Source organism: Bos taurus, chromosome 4 (assembly GCF_002263795.3).
Source record: "Bos taurus isolate L1 Dominette 01449 registration number 42190680 breed Hereford chromosome 4, ARS-UCD2.0, whole genome shotgun sequence".
Classification (NCBI taxonomy): Eukaryota; Metazoa; Chordata; class Mammalia; order Artiodactyla; family Bovidae; genus Bos; species Bos taurus.
This window is the reverse complement of record NC_037331.1, coordinates 77283292-77300975: the sequence shown is the minus strand read 5'-3', so window position 1 is coordinate 77300975 and position 17684 is coordinate 77283292. Positions and strand designations below refer to the sequence as shown.

Below are 17684 nucleotides of genomic sequence, written 5' to 3'. Positions count from 1 at the left end.
TGGACAGAGGAGCCTGGCAGGCTATAGTCCACCGGCCACAGAGTTAGACACGACTGAGCGACCAACATTTGCCTTCTTCTCAGCGTATAATTTAGGATATGGAGCCAATGTCTTTTTTGTGCCTTGGAGAAATGCCATAGTTCTTTCAGCTTCCAACATTTTATCCTTTGTACTTTAAACAACATGAAATCTCTCTGAGAATATCTCTAGGAGTTCTTTAATAGGAAGTGTTTTTTGCCATGAGATGATTAAGGAAATAGTGGTGGCCTAAGATTGGGGAGGTTGCATTATATTCATAGAGTAAGAGAAATGAAATGTCTCCCCCACACATACCCTACCCCCTGCCCCACCTTTGAATGCAAAGCCTAGAGCTCTCCAGGCATTTGGTGGCATGGAGCCTGGAAGGAAGAGCCCCATGGAAGACCTGGCAGCTAACAAGGCAGTGTCACCTGCCCCTAGAGCTCAGCTTTCCGTTTAGGCCCTGACATTAAACTACAGCTACTTCTGCAGTGTGGTTGCCCAGAAGTCAGCTGCTCTCTCTTTATCACACTCACTCTAAATGTGGACAGAGCACCTTTATGTGGATCCCCTTAACCTTCTTTGGCACCAGAGAAGACCTGAACGAAGTAATCATATAATTCCCATACTTATCAATGTTTGTCCCTAGAATATCTGGAGCATAAAAGCCGCACTTCTGAGCACAGCACTCTGGGTCCTTCCCTTACATCAGACTCCCAGCTCCTTTTAGGACCTCATTTCTCTCTCTCTCCCCTCCCCTGCCACACAGAAACGCTGAAATTCACACCATGTCTCAATGGACAAAGCCCCATAAATGCCCAAGCCCCTGCCTATGCTGTTCATCGTGAAACACCCTCATCTCCTGGCACCTGGAAAATGCCTGTTTACACTTCAAGACCCAATTCAGAGCCTTAGTGAAATGTTTTCCAATTGCCTCAGACAGAGCTGGCTGCCACGAGTTTTGTAGTCTTGATTGATAGCTGTCATGTGGTAATGGAGCTACTAGAGGTAATGGAATTCCAGTTGAGCTATTGCAAATCCTAAAACATGATGCTGTGAAAGTGCTGCATTCAATATGCCAGCAAATTTGGAAAACTCAGCAGTGGCCATAGGACTAGAAAAGGTGAGTTTTCATTCCAACCCCAAAGAAAGGCAATGCCGAAGAATGTTCAGACTACCACACAATTGCACTCATCTCACACACTAGTAAAGTAATGCTCAAAATTCTCCAAGCCAGACTTCAACAGTACGTGAACTGTGAACTTCCAGATGTTCAAGCTGAATTTAGAAAAGGCAGAGGAACCAGAGACCAAATTGCCAATATCCGTTGGATCATCGAAAAAGTGAGAAAGTTCCAGAAAAACATCTATTTCTGCTTTATTGACTACGCCAAAGCCTTTGACTGTGTGGATCACAGCAAACTGTGGGAAATTCTTAACAAGATGGGAATACCAGACCACCTGCCCTGCCTCCTGAGAAATCTGTATGCATGTCAAGAAGCAACAGTTAGAATTGGATATGGAACAACAGACTGGTTCCAAATAGGAAAAGGAATAAGTCAAGGCTGTATAATGTCACCCTGCTTATTTAACTTATATGCAGACTACATCGTGAGAAATGCTGGACTGGGTGAAGCACAAGCTAGAATCAAGATTGCCGGAAGAAATATCAATAACCTCAGATATGCAGATGACACCACCCTTATGGCAAAAAGTGAAGAAGAACTAAAGACCCTGTTGATGAAAATATAAGAGGAGAATGAAAAATTTTGGCTTAAAGCTCAACATTCGGAAAACTAAGATCATGGCATCTGGTCCCATCATTTCATGGCAAATAGATGGGGAAACAGTGGAAACAGTAACAGACTTTATTTTTGGAGGGCTCCAAAATCACTGCAGATGGTGATTGCAGCCATGAAATTAAAAGATGCTTGCTCCTTGGAAGAAAAGTTATGATGAACCTAGATAGCATATTAAGAAGCAGAGACATTACTGTGCCAACAAAGGTCCATCTAGTCAAAGCTATGGTTTTTCCAGTAGTCATGTATGGATGTGAGAGTTGGACAATAAAGAAAGCTGAGTGCTGAAGAACTGATGCTTTTGAACTGTGGTGTTGGAGGAGACTCTTGAGAGTCCCTTGGACTGCAAGGAGATCCAACCAGTCCATCCTAAAGGAAATCAGTCCTGAATATTCAGTGGAAGGACTGATGCTGAAGCTGAAACTCTAATACTTTGGCCACCTGATGCAAAGAACTAACTCATTTGAAAAGACCCTGATGCTGGGAAAGATTGAAGGCAGGAGGAGAAGGGGACAACAGAGGATGAGATGGTTGGATGGCGTCACTGACTTCATGGACATGAGTTTGAGTAAGCTCCAGGAGTTGGTGATGGACAGAGAGGCCTAGCATGCTGCAGTAAATGGACATGACTGAGCAACTTCCAGTCGCTGCTCAAGGACTGCAGCACACCAGGCCTCCCTGTCCATCACCAACTCCCACAGTTGGGAACTGACTGTGGTAATGGACAATTTACCTATTGACACGGCTGTATTTGTCCTCCAGAATAACTGGTAAATATTACCTGGTTGGATATGTCAGTGAACGAATGGGTGAATGTTCAAGTGAGCACATAACTAGAAAGCCTTTCTCTTACTGCTAAATAGAAAATAGCATGAGATGCAGTTTGTCCTCCGCATCCCCTGGCCCTGACTCTCGTCTGCATTCTGTCATGGCACATTTACCTGGAGACTTGTGTGCATTTTTCAGTCTGTCATGCAGGGTACTTAAGCAAAGCTTAATTGAAGTGCATTTTATCCGTATTTATCCCTCTTTTCCAAAGGCAATTCCTGAATGCTGGAAAGCATGTCCTTGTGGAATACCCCATGACACTGTCTTGGGTGGCAGCTAAGGACCTGTGGGAGTTGGCCGAGCAGAAAGGTGATGTATGTTCTGTGCGTCTGGAGCGCACACCCTCTTACTAAGAATTCCTGCCTCTAAGACTTCTATGGTACCAACCTTATGCCTTATAAACAACCCTGTGTCAGATATGTTATTGGCCCAGGGGCTCCCAGCCCAGCCTGCATACTGTAGGCACATAAAGCGCAGGGGTCGGGGTGTGTTTGTGGAGGAACAACAGGGCAGAGGGATGGGTGGGAATTGGCAGACTTTTGTTCAAGGCTTATCAGCTCCTTTTACTCTAATGAAAAATATGAATTAGCTTCCACTTATGCTAATATTATATTATCTTGCTTTTATTCATGTGATACTTGTATTGCTAATGGGAAAATGCCTAGTTTAGGGTAATTTATTGTCTGATGTGCACAGTTTATGGTTTTTGTTCTCAAGAGGAGCACCGTTTATTAATACTGAGAACTTGGAAACTCTTCTAAGCATATGTTATTTTGTTTAATTCTCTTAGAAATCCTTGGAGGTAGGTATTTTCTCTAGCTTATGTATAGGAATCCATGGTTCAGAGAAGTCGAAAATTTTCTACCAGAAATGGAGCATAACCTTCAAAAATTGTACGCCTGTAATGAGGGTCAGATACGACTGAGTGACTTCACTTTTACTTTCCACTTTCATGCATTGGAGAAGGAAATGGCAACCAACTCCAGTGTTCTTGCCTGGAGAATCCCAGGGACGGGGGAGCCTGGTGGGCTGCTGTCTATGGGGTCGCACAGAGTCGGACACGACTGAAGTGACTTAGCAGCAGCAGCAGCAACTTATATACTATTGTACATCTACTATACTTTTTAAAAAAATTGTGTACCAGGTCACAAAGCTAGTAATGTGACCACTAAATGAGAGGTGGAGATTTGATTTCAATCCTTTTGGGCTCTGAAGTCCACATTTTTCCCTCTGAGCCTTGCTGAACACCACAACTAGAGAGAAGCCCACACGCCACCACTAAGACCCGATGCAGTCAAATACAAAGAAATATTTCTTAAAAGGCATATAGTCCAATGGAATAGAGTAGAGAGCCCAGAAACAAACCCTTGTGTATAGATGGTCAAGCGATCTTTGACAAGGGTCTTTGAGATCACACAGTGGGCGGAATGGACAGCCTCTTTAACAGAAAGTGTTGGGAGAGATGGATAGCCACATGCAAAAGAATAAAGTTGTACCTTTACCTTATACCATTTTAACTCATACAGCCCTAAATGTAAGGTGTAAAATTATAAAACTCCTGGAAGAAAATGTAGGGAAAAGCTTCTGGACATTGGCCATGGCAGTGATTTTTTTCTGGATGTGACACCCGAAGTACAGGCAACAAAAGCAAAAGTAGACACGGGATTTTGCACTAAACTAAAAACCCTTCTGCACAACAAAGGAGACAGTCAACAGAGTGACAAGGCAACCTACAGAATGGGAGAATGTGTTTGCAAATCAGGTACCTGATAAGGGTTAATATCCAGATTATATAAAGAGCTCTTAAGACTCAACAACAACAATAAATAACCTGACTTTAAAATACACAAAGAACCTGAATAGGTACTTCTCCAAAGAAGATTTACAAATGGCCAACAAGCATACCAAAAAGATGCTCATTGTCACTAATGATTATCACACAGGAGAAAGGCCTTAAGAGTATACTAAATGTGGGAAATATTTTACGAGCAGATCTGTTTAAACACTGGAGAATTCACACTAGAGAAAGGCATAGATGTACAGGGAATTTGCAATTTCCTTGTTCAGTGTAGGGTCACTGGAGGAAACTGAGGGGCCATCGGTCTGAATTGAATCTCACTTCTAAGTGCTTCTGAGAGCAGCCTGAATTTTTTCCTTACTCAAATTAGAGATTAGAGAGCATTGAGGCACCATTGAAGGGCGTGTATTTCTCACGTCTAAAAGAACCATATTTTGTGATGTCCACAATTCTTTGAGCTAATGTTGCTGTTTGTAAGACCACTGGGTCCAGGGAAACCATAATTGGTACAGAAACTTACATGGCAGCTGGTAAAGAATCCACCTGCCAATGTAGGAGACGCAAGATGCGATCCCTGGGTCGGGAAGATCTCCTGGAGAAGGAAATGGCAACTCGCTCCAGTATTCTTGCCTGGAAAATTCCATGGACAGAGGAGCCTGGTGGGCTACAGTCCATGGGGCCACAGAGTCAGACACAACTGAGCAACTGAGCACACATCATTAATGATTAAAGGAATGCAAAGCAAAACCACATTGAAATATCTCCTCAAACCCATGAAGATAGCCACTATTAAAAAAAACGAAACGAAACTGGGACTTCCCTTTTGGTCCAGTAGTTAAGACTCCAAGCTTCTATACAGGGGGCACAGGTTTGATCCCTGACAAGGGAACTAAGATCCCACATGCCACACAGTATGGCCAAAACAAAGCAAAAAAAAAAAAAAAAAACAACAACAGTGAGAGTGTGGAGAAACTAATTAGAGCCCTGTGCCCTATTGGTGGGAATATAATATGGTTCAGCCACTCTGGAAAACTGTATGGAGGTTTCTGAAAAATTTATAAATAGAATTACCGTATGATCCAGCAATCCCAGTTCTGGGTATATACTGAAAAGACTAAAGGATTTGGAAGAGATATTTGCACACTCTGGTTCATAGCACATTATTCACAATAACCAAGAAGTGGAAACAACTCAGATGTCCACTGATGAATGAATGGATAAAGAAAATGTGGTGAATATATACAATGGAATATTATTCAGCCTTAAGAAAGAAGTGAATCTTGTCACAAGCTGCAACATGGAAGAATCTTGAGAATATTATGGTAAATAATATAAGCTAGCCACAAAGAGATTATATGAAGTATCTAGAATAGTTAAATTCGCAGAAACAGAAAATAAAAGGATGGCTGCTAGGGAGTGGTGTGGAGGAGTAGAGGGAGTTATTTTAGTTGGGTACAAAGTTTCAGTTTTGCAAAGTGAAAAAGTTCTAAAGATCTTTTGTACAACAGTGTCCTTATAGTTACTACTACTGGACTATAGACTGAAAATTGGTTAATAGGGTAAATTTTATATTATACGTTTTACTACAGTTTTTTTAAAAACCAAATAAATTTGGAAGAATCAGAGCAATCAAAATTGAAGAGAGGATTTGACCTCAAGTGGAATGTTGATGCACAATAATTAGAAAGCCCCAAATGCAACATCATTAATTTAACAATTTGGGCAAGTCAAAATACGTATCAAATAATAGTCAAAAGTTCAGATCTTTTGTAAACCTCATTTTACAGAAATACATAAAAAAAATTATTTTGTACAGAAGTGTTCATGCCAACATTTGAAGAGCAAAAATTGGCACGCAAATTCAGTATTCAAAAGAGAATGGTTAATGATTAATTATGGTATTTTCATCTGATGAATACTATTTAGGCTCAGTCATAGATTCTTACTGTCATAAAAAAGGTACATGATACATGACTAAATACAGAACAGGTTACAGAACTACATGTAGTATCACCTTAAATACAGATGTGTGGACAATTTGTTTTGATAGTGGTTATTTCTTGGTAGTGGTATTTTGGATGATTTTATTTACTTTCTATTTTTCTTTATTTTTCATGTTTCTTTATTTTTCATGTTTCATGAGCATAATTTGTTTTAGTAATATGAAATAATACATTTTTTAAAATTGTTAAGAAGGTGCTAAATTGTATATACAGTATAGCCCCCCAAAACAAAAACAAATTTTAAAAAGTTACACATAATTTGGACAAATCACTAGAGAAATTTAAATATTTAATGTAAAGGAAAAAAAAATTAAGATTATTAAAAGCTCTCTATAGAAAAAGAAAATAAATTTATGTTGTATTGCTTCTGCTGGTAGGGGGTAGAATTATAGAGATGGAGATCTCATCTTCATACAAGGAAGAGTTTTCTAAGAATCATAACTGTTCCAACATATTTACCCAGGATGCCATAGAAAATAGTTTCAGCATTGGGTATCATATAGTTGACTACTGCTTGGTTAAGGGTACTGTTTGCATTTTGAATATCACAAATAGAATGGAAAATCATGTTTTTGTTTTCATGGGCACACATAAAATGAATCTCTAGCCCCATCTGTTACCTCACCAATCAGAGGGGATAGCTTGCCAAATCTGACATATTTAAATAACAAGTGAGATGAGCTTTTCTAGCACTTGTGTCGGTGGTTAAACTAGTTACAAATCACAAACCCTATGACACAAGAATTTCTGAGAAGTACGTTTTATTTCTTCTACAAAAGGAGCTCTGAACAGGCTAACACCAAAGCCACTGAAGAAATTGAATAATAAATCTGGTGCTCATCTGATTATCTGAGTTTTTGTAATTTGAGATAGAATTTCCTTGTGACAAATTCAGAGATTTTAAGTGCAGAGTTAAATGAATTTGGACAGAGTATATACCCATGTAATGATTACTCCAGTCAAGATACAGAACATTTTTATTATTCCAGAAAGTTCCCTAGTGCCCATGTCCTCTCGGTCATATATACCCACAGTAACATAGATGATCTACTACCAAACTGCCTTTCCGATTATCTCTCAGCTAGGATCTGAGATCTTTCCTGTATTGCTTAAACATCAGTGTCAACATCATGTCACATATAAGGGAGGGGGAAAAAAAGCAAATGAAACAAAATGGCAACAGTGATTAACTGGTTACTCAAGGGAAAAAAAACCAAATGAAACAAAAGGCAACAATGATTTACTGGTAGCATTCTGAGTGGTTTCACTTTTTTCTTTATGCTCTTTCACGTGTTCTCAATTTTCTACAATGACCTGAATTTACATTTATACTTTAAAACTAAAAATAATTTTGTTTCTACCATATGATCACAATCATGAAAAATAATTCACAGCAGAATGACAAAAGGGAAATAAACCAATATCTTAGTAGTGGTTCTTTCTGGTAAATAGGATCTTGATATTTTTACTTCTCATTTTCCTCCCAAATTTAAAAACACTTATTATTTCTAAGATAGACAACACACCCTGTTTTGAAAGATGAGGCCAAAATGGTTCTTGAGAATTTCGTAAATTACTAGTTGTTTTAGAAAGCTGCTGAAATACATGTGAGAAAATGAATGAGTGAGACTTCAAGTCCATGAATTGCAAGCTGCCCTTTCATTTTCTCCTAAGAAGTTCTTATTTCATAATCCATGACTCTTTCTGGCTTACTCTCATATTTTTGTTGCTGTAACTGTTTGTTTTGTTGAAGATTATTTGAAATAATGACAGACTTCCAGAAGAGTAGTGAATATAATACAGTACAGAGAACTACTTTTTCTTGAATCATATAAGAGTAAGTTGCCCAGCTGATCCCCTAATTATTTCATGTGTATATCCTACAAATAACACAGTTGATGATAACTGCCTTTTTCACTCCATTCTTGTCATGACAGGGAAAGTCTTGCATGAGGAGCATGTTGAACTCTTGATGGAGGAGTTTGCATTCCTGAAGAAAGAAGTGGTGGGGAAGGACCTGCTGAAAGGGTCTCTCCTCTTCACAGGTCAGTCCTTGGTGGGATCACAGGTCATGAGTCCCTGGTGAGGCAGGGTGGGGTGAGGTGGGGATGCTGAGTTCTTTCCTCGCTCTCTAGGATGTGAGCTTGGATTCATTTCTGCCAAAGAGTCTCTGCAGGCTGATTTAATTTTCCCAAATAGCCACAGACAATAAAAATATCTATTTTGCTTCTTTTCTCAAATGAGATTTGATTGCTTGGTGGGCCTTGGGTAAAATATGTGTTAGAAATCTGAAGCACATTTATACTTTTGGCCCAGTCGATTAGGCAGAAGCTTCTCTCATGAAATCCTGACAAATTGGATATTATGTTCTACAGGTTAAAAGTGAAAGCTCTTTTTTAAAAAGGACTGAGAAAAAGGTTCCTTGGAGAAGAGAATATTTTTATACTTATCTATGCAGCAAATAGAATATGCATAGCCCCTTCCTTCCTCCAACAAGTTATCAGAACATTAGCTGCAGCCAGAATATCCGATCTACTATATATTCAGCCGTTTATGTTGGTCTTTCTGGGAGCACCTCCATTAGCAGGAGAAAATGAACAACCTGGAGCTTCCAGCTCTGCAGTCTCCTCTGGGCGGACTCCTTAGATCTGTCTGTCCCCTAAGGCATTAGCAGTAGGAAATGAACAAGCTGGAGCCTCCAGTTCTGCACCCTAAAGCATCTGGGCCACCTTTCCCGAGGACTTGCATTACAGGAAGGAAAGTGTGACATTGTTAAGTGGGAAAACCATTCATCTCTTCACGAGTTTCCAGAAAATACAGTGGAATCTCATTTCAGAATCCATCTTCATCCTTTATTTTATTCCTTTTTGTATGTTTTAAACTCTTTATTTTATATTGGAGTATAGCCATTTAACAATGTGTGATAGTTTCAGCGGGACAGCAAAGGAACTCAGTCATACATACACATGTATCCATTCTCCCCCAAACTCCCCTCCCATCCAGGCTGCCATAACATTGAGCAGAGTTCCCAGTGCTGTACAGTAGGACTTTGTTGGTTATTCATTTTAAATATAGCAGAGTGTACATGTTGATCCCAAACACCCTAACTATCTCATCCCTGCTCTCTTCCCCACTGTAGAAGTTCATTCTCCAAGGCTGTGATCCATCTTCATCCTTTAAAATGACCATCTAATGAGCTTTGTGGCAACAAATAATAACCATTAATCTGCACAAGGAATTGTGCTAAGTATGTGACATGCATTATTTCATATTAATTCATAGGATAATCCCACAAAGTGGGTATTCATTACCCCTGTCATACAGATTTTTTTTAATGAAGCTCAGAGGTGGGTAGCTTCACAAAGTTGACCCAACAGTTATGACTCAGGCTCAGACTTGTGACGGCTGCTCAGTCCTCTGCAAAGAGCAGGAGCAGACAGTGACCAGCCCAGAGGGGGCTGTGATTCCTGTGTAAGTTTGACACTTAGGTCCTAGTGATTTCAAACCATGTAGTCTATGAAACTTACAGTCTTGGTTTGCTATTATTTACCTTTTAATTTGATTTGCTTGTGATCTTCTTTAGAACATACTCATGATTATGAGTTGTTTTAAGTCAGGATCAAGTTACAAGAAATCTGTGGTTTAAAAATCAGTGTAACAGATATGATATCTTATAAATTGAAGTTATGTTTAAAATTTAGACTGGGAACAGAGGGGAGCAACATCTTGACCAGGTTTCTCACCCAGATCCTCTTTGGAATGTACTGTTGTACCTGAGATGATAGATATTGAAGTCTAAGAAAATACCACTGTATCAATTTTCTTGATGTAGTCGATAGGTATTACTGTTTTCTTCACAGCTATCACGATTCTTTCGCCCTCTTATAATTTACACAGCTATATATTTATAGGAACATAGGCTTGCAGGACTAAAATATGTTAATTCTTCTTTTACTTCAAGTTACTAAGAGAATATATATGTATATGTGTGTACCACATATATATGTGTGTATGTGTGTGTATATATATATATATACATGCATACACAGGCAACATATATACATTAGAAGCCTGAAACATTTTTATTTCCCTGTGAGCCAGATAACCTGCAATTTCCAATGAAATATTTTATTTTACCAGCAAACTGAATTTCAGAAATAGGAGCAAAGGGAGACATTTTTCTGAAAGTCTCCATGAGAATCATCTCGCATACCTCCGCTAGGAGGCAAGGTTGTGTGTTCTGATCCCCAGCCACATCTGTTGGCTCCCTGTCACCCCCCAATTGTCAGCCTTTCCCCTCCAGTCCCTGCCTTGTCTGTGATTCCCCACAGCTGCCCCATTGGAAGAAGAGCGGTTTGGCTTCCCTGCGTTCAGCGGCATCTCTCGCCTGACCTGGCTGGTCTCCCTCTTCGGGGAGCTTTCTCTCGTATCTGCCACTTTGGAAGAGCGAAAGGAAGACCAGTATATGAAGATGACCGTGTGCTTGGAGACAGAGAACAAAAGGTAGGTCAGGAAAAGCTGTGAGGAGGGGGCAATATAAGGACATCCTTTTGTGTTCATGAGGGAGAATTTGGGGAGACCCAGGGACCTAGACCCCCACCCCCGACTCCAGAAGAGCCATCTGCTTCTGCAGTGGGACAGGTGCTGGAATCTCACTTATGTTGCTTCACGCCTTCCTCCTAGTCGCCCCATAAGGTTAAGAGAAGCATACAGATCTGATATGTTAGGTATGTTTAGATCAGAAGAGCCCCCGAATGGCTCACAATTTAACAATCTGGAAGTCAGAAGGCTTACAGAGGAGGAACACTCAAGTAATGAAGATGCCCCCCGGGAGCTCCCTTGGACTTGAGGGATCCAATTCTAATTTTCTCTATGGGAGCCATGGAGAAGGAAATGGCAACACACTCCAGTATTCTTGCCTGGAGAATTTCATGGACAGAGGAGCCTGGTGGGCTACAGTCCCTGGGGTCGCAAAGAGTCAGACATGACTGAGCGACTCAGACACAACACACAGATATGAGCGGGTTGCCTAAGCCACACAGTGAACAATATCAGATATAGGAGCAGAAGTCCAGTTACATCTGTGACCTGCATTCATTCCAGCATTTTATTGTGAAAGTTGCAGGCACTGGTGAAGTTGAAAGAACTCTGCAGTGAGCATCTACACAGCTACCACCTAGATCTTGCCATTAATATTGTACTCAGCTTGCCTGTATCATGCCCAGCTCTTTATCAGCTTTATCACATCATACTGTTGTAATGTTCCCCAAATACTGATTCTTTATTCTCCATACCAAGTCTTTTTTTTTTTTTTTTCATTTAAAAATGTTCAAGAGACTTTAAAATAGTACAAAGATGTTCAGGTTGACTATAAGATCATACTGAGGTGGTGTCTGTTGGTTCCTCCATTGCTAAAGCCTCCATTTGATCCTGGTTCATTACACACCCTGATAATTCTTCCATTTGGGGAGTAGTGATATTCTTTGATTCCCAGCATCTTCCATAAACACCCGCACATCCATAAATGACAGAAAACACAACGCCAGAAATAATCACTAAATGTTTGCAGATTTTACTTGAATATCCTTAATGTGTTGTTTTTCGAAACCAAGTCCTCTTAGTCCATTTGGGAAACCAACATCATGATGGGTCCCATCTGGTACGAAATGCAGCTCTTTCACCAGCAAACCACCCTTCAAGATAAAAAGCTTCATAACAAGTCTTTAAAACATTAGGAGCCTCTGCGAGTTGTTTGCAGACACAATTCCTTAAGTTAGAGCCGCCTTCCAACAACATAGTGGAACAGAGCAGAGCTGCAGCAGGGGATGAGGAGGTGGGGATGCATAGCCTTGAAAGGTCACAGTAAAAGGACCAGTGAGATCAGGGTCATTGCCTGAAGCCCTGTTGCACAAAGTGCTAGTATTTGCTAACGTTTACTGAGTTCTCGCCAATGTGCCAGGGCCTAGCACTTTTACAAGAATTTTCTCATAATGTTTATACCAACTGTCTGGAATGGGCATTATTATGATCACCTGGGAAATTATGATCACCCGAGGCTCAGAGAGGTTAAGAAGCTCGCCAAGGGCACACAGCTAATAAATGATTATGTGAGAATCATGCTCAAGCAGCCTGTCTGCAGTCCTCGAATGATCACGCCTTCTCCTCCACAATGCACAGGAAGGGCACAAAAAAGGAATATCATCAGGCCTTATCTTTACCTCATCCTTACCTATCAGTGAAGTAGGTATCATTAGCCTCAGGCCCCAGATCATCCAGGAAAACCCAGTGCAACTCACTTCCAAGCCTGTGTTCTTTCCATTGTACTAGCAGTTTTCAAACTTTGTAAAAATAAGCATTCAAATGCTTTTTCAACCCAAACCTCTATAGAAGAAGTGCACGTTTCAGTCCTCTTGTTGAAGCTGGTTGGTAGGACTGGGACCAGAGCCAGGTGCACCCCCCACCCCCTCGTCCTGTTAGAACACTGTTGGAAATTGCCACCTCTGCTGCTTGAGACACGTGCTGACTAGAGGAATGTGGCTGTGGGTGTACACCTTCCTATGGAAGGTGAGAAGTAAGAAGCATTTTTGCAGGTAGTCAGAGCTCAGGCTGGTGAATGCAGATATTTGCAACCGGAGGTTTCCAGAGAGGACCAGAGGAGCCATCTGAGTCCAAGCTTGTGGTTTGGGTCAGGATGCCTAGAGCTAAGAGCTGTCCAAGCCCAGAACATGGATGGACCCAGGGCTACCTTTAGCTCCACTCTAATTGACAGTAAGGTCCCAACAGCTGATGTCCTCACTTTTAAATATGTGTACAGGGAGACTCCCCCTGATGGTTCGCAGTTAAGACTCCCTGCTTCCAATGCAGGGGGTGGAGGTTCAATCCCTGGTCAGGGAACTAAGATCCATATGCTGCATGGTGCAGCCAAAATTATACACACACACACACACACACAAAAATATGAACAGGAAACAGCATAACCAAGTTTTGAGCAGGTGGGACCACAAAAGGAGGAAGTTTTCTCTGTCCACATCTCTCGTGATGTTTCCCTGCATGTGTGGGTGTTGGCATGGTTCCCCCTTTATGTACTTCACTTATTTTTCTCTTAAACATTTTACTCACTCTCTAGTGTAGGTCTCGGTAAGCTGAAGGGAGGGTTCGTTTACCCTGAGCTTCCTGCAGCACTCAAAACAATCAAGTGATCCTTTTGGGCCCCTTTCTTGCAACCTCACACCCTATATCTGGTTTTTTTTTTTTTGGCCATGCCGCACAACATGTAGGATTTTAGTTCCCTGAGTTTCCCAACCAGGGGTCGAACCCATGTCCCCTGCATTGGAAGTACAGAGTCTTAACCCCTGGGCCACCAGGGAAGTCCCCCCATATCTATATATTTAGCTTTATTATGTCCCATCCCTCTAGAGGCAGAGAACAAACAGAAGGAGGTTCCGCTTTGTCCTCAGCAACACTGGTCTAAACTGCCCATCTTGGCCTGCCTGACTACAGCCTGGGGGGAGGGGGAAGGAATCCGAGGAATGGTAATGGGAGACAAGACCCTGATGCCGTCTCAGGATTGAACCCTTTCCCTGTTCATATCACAGCCGTCCAACCAGATTGCCTTGTCCTTGACCCTGACTCAACCCTGTAGGAGAAGTAAGGACGGGAAGGCAAAGAGAAGTAGCCAAAGCAAGTCCTCTTAAGACTTCCTGAAACTTTGTTCCCAGAAGAAGGAAGGAAAACTTATTTGTATATGTGTGAAAAGTTTGAATGCAGGCTATCCATATTAAATTAAAATTGGAAAGAGCTTGAATATTTGGCAATAATAAAATAGTAAATGAATTATATAATCAGTTGTCCATGATATGCAGATGAAAATAATTATCATAGCAGTATCTGTAGGATGATATTTTTAAATAAACATAGTCAAAAATTAGTTATACCTTAGGGTTTATATGCCACATACATATAGACAAATACTTGAAAGGGTTGTCTCAAACTGAAAAGGTTTTTATTTAGGCGAAAGAATTATGGATTTTTTTTCTTTTTCTTGTAAAAGTCTTTAAATCAATGCTGTATTGTTTTTAGAATACTTTTTAAAGCAGATTTTGTATTTTTGCTGTCATATTATTCAGTGAAGCTTCTTTAGATCAAAGGCCTAATTAGGCTTCTCTGTTTCTGATTAAGCAGGTAACACAGTTATTATCTACTATAAAGACAGAAGAGAGAAACCCAGAGAAAGGAGAAACTTTAGGGAAGTGGGGTCTGTCCCATTAGGACTGGAGATTTTTGTGAGTGCTGACCTTGGCCTTGACCTGGGGGGCACATGTGAAATGGAAGCAGATGCTTTGTGAGCAGGCAGAAAGTATCTAGTCTTTTCTGGCATGTGCGGGGGATCACAGACCTCTTTGAAAATGGGATGAAAGCACTCTAAGAATTCTTTCCCATAAAAATGCACATACACTTGGAAACAACAGTTTGCTCCAGAACCTCAGGTCTGCATCCTCAGGGCTCCCTAGGGTAGAGAGTCCTGAATAATGAACTGATATTCACACCAAAATCATTGCACAGATTCCCCTGCCTGGTGGCAAAACTAAACAAAAGGACCGTTGGTCAGTAGAGTTGCCAACAGTCACCGTGGCCTCTGGGAGGCTGGTGGAGGTCGGGATGCAGCAGCTGCAGGAGAGATGGGCACACAGGAGGATCTAGTAGGGGTGCTCAGGTGCCAGCAAGCATCCGTGTGCCCTCAGTGAAATTAACACTGTGCCTCTCGCCTCCGCAGCCCGCTGACCTGGATTGAAGAGAAAGCACCTGGCCTAAAGCGAAACAGACGCTTAAGCTTCCATTTCAGATCTGGGTCCCTAGAGAATATGCCCAACGTAGGCATCAATAAGAATATTTTCCTGAAAGATCAGAATATATTTGTCCAGAAACTCCTGGGCCAGTTCTCGGAAGAGGAGCTGGCTGCCGAGAAGAAACGCATCCTGCACTGCCTGTGGCTCGCAGGAGAGATCCAGAAACACTGCTGCTCAAAGCAGTGAGGGGAACGGGCAGTGCTGCTCTGCTCAGCAAAACCAGAGCCTGATCTTTATTGAGAGTTGACCTTTCTCTCTATTCTTACCATTAAACATGTCTTGGGTAAACAGGATTTGCTTATTGTCACCAGCTATGTTGGGGCCCCCAGTGGGGGCTCCCACAGGAATGGAAAAGACAGCCAACCTTGGTTGAGCAGTGCTAAATGCTTTAAGATGCCTGGTTTCACTCAGGCTTCCCAATGGCCCTGCCAGATGAGTGTTATCAGATATGTTTTTCTTAGTATCTTCGAAAACCTTATTTGAAGTCACCCAGATAGTAAACAGCAGAACCAGCCTTTAAACCCCACTCATACGCTAAATCACCAAGAAACAGTGCCTTGAACCCTCTTCCCTGCCTTGGAAAAGTCTTAGTCACTCAGTCGTGTCTGACTCTTTGAGACCCCATCGACTGTAGCCCACCAGGCTCCTCTATTCATGGAATTTTCCAGGCAAGATCACTGAAGTGGGTTGCCATGCTCTCCTCCAAGGGGATCTTCCTGACCCAGGGATCAAACCCGGGTATCCTGCATTGCAGGCAGATTCTTTACCATCTGAGCCACCAGGAAAGCCTTCTTTCCACCCACGCGCCCCCCACCCCTGCCCTGCCAAACTGGGTGATCATGCCTAGTGCTGGGGATCCCCAAAATGAGTAAGATGTAGCCATTGCCTTCAAAAACTCAATGTCCAGAGGGAAGCAAGTCACATAAACTAGTCATTGCTGGAGGTCCAGAGTGCTCCTGGCCATCTGGAGAAGGGTTCGGGGAAGATGTCCATGCCAGGTCCTGATGATGAAGAGATCAACCGTGTGAAGGTCAGAGGAGGGCATTGTGGCTGGGAGCAGGGTGAACAGAAGGGAGTGAGGGACAACCTAGCCAGTGCCCTGGGGCACTGGGTCTGGAAGTGGGAGTCCCAGGGAGGGAGATCTGATGGTGGAGGCCCTGTAGACCAGGTGAAGGGCTGGGGAGTTATTAAGCTGTGCAGAGGCACCAAACGGTGCTACTTAAAGCAGGGGGGCAAGGGTGTGCATGGTTAGGTTTCTGGTTTAGGTAGAGAACTAGGAAGGCTGCCTGGAGAGGAGACTGGAGACCCAGGAGGAGGTGGCCAGGGGAGCCACGTGTGTTTGTAGCTGCAGCCCTTGGCTCCTCTGGACTCATGTCCAGTTCTGTCTGCTGACCTTGAGGCAGAGTGGAGTCCCAGGACGCTGCTCGTTCGTTTCACTGGTGGCCCTGTTGCATCTTCTAAGTTGGTGTTAGAGTCTTGCTTCCGTCAATGTCTCTCTCAGTTTGTTCCTGCTCCCTACTTGCCTTTGTGAGCTTTAACTATTTTGTAATCTGTGAGATGGAGGCAAACTCCATTTTCTACCTCTGTTTCTATCACTCCATCACCTTAGTTGGTAAAGCAGGCAAATATATTAAATCTGAAAAAAAAATCCTTTAAGGTTATTCTTTCATTTGCCACATAAAATAATTTGTAATAAATATTGGCCCACTGGTTCTCTTGTTTTATTATCAAATGTTGCTCAAGGCCAGGAAATACGGTATCTGTTTTTGTATGCTCAGCTGCATCTAGCATGAGGTAAGTGTTACAGATTCGATGACCAAAATACAGTGCTGTAGTCTCTCCCATTTGGGCTTCTTAACTCGACTGTTTCAAAATATCGGCCCTATTTGATACTGGCAGTAGGGTGGGTATCAAAGAAAACCAGAGCTGGACAGTAAAGTGGTATAAGAAGATTTTATTCAGGACAGTTGCAAAAGGGGAAGAGAGACCTCAGTACAGAATAGGACTCAATTCTGCACAGAGTGTGGGTAAGTGGGGATTTATAGCCATGAGCAGGTCAGTGGATGAAAAATCACTGAGAGGAAACATCAGGTGTGGGGGGTTTTCGACTACTCTGACTTGAGATGATTCTTGCCGAAGGCAGGCTGGCAAGATCAGATATGAAGGGTGAAGGATGAGGAATCTGATCAGTTATTGAGGAATTTACTAGGATTCTTGCTAAAACCGGGCAATGAAAAGACAGATGGGGAAGCCAGAAGGTTGAGGTCTAGTTGAGCAGAGGGTTCAGAGCAGCCTTACTAAACCTGGTCTAGAAAACAGTCTTTGTCATGGGCTATGTGATTACTAATTGATATTGATAACCACTGACCTCCAGCTTGTTTTGTGTTTGGTCA

At 42.0% G+C, this 17684-nt stretch overlaps 1 protein-coding gene across 1 annotated transcript in view; it reads left to right on the top strand.

Annotated features, from left to right (window-relative positions):
* Positions 1–16939, top strand: part of BLVRA (biliverdin reductase A) — a 51539-nt gene extending 34600 nt beyond the window's left edge. The window contains 4 exon segments of the mRNA NM_001097571.1: positions 2856–2953; positions 8383–8490; positions 10777–10948; positions 15219–16939. Coding sequence (NP_001091040.1) covers positions 2856–2953; positions 8383–8490; positions 10777–10948; positions 15219–15477 — 637 coding nt within the window. The 3' untranslated portion in view covers positions 15478–16939.
* Positions 16940–17684: the final 745 nt, after the last annotated feature.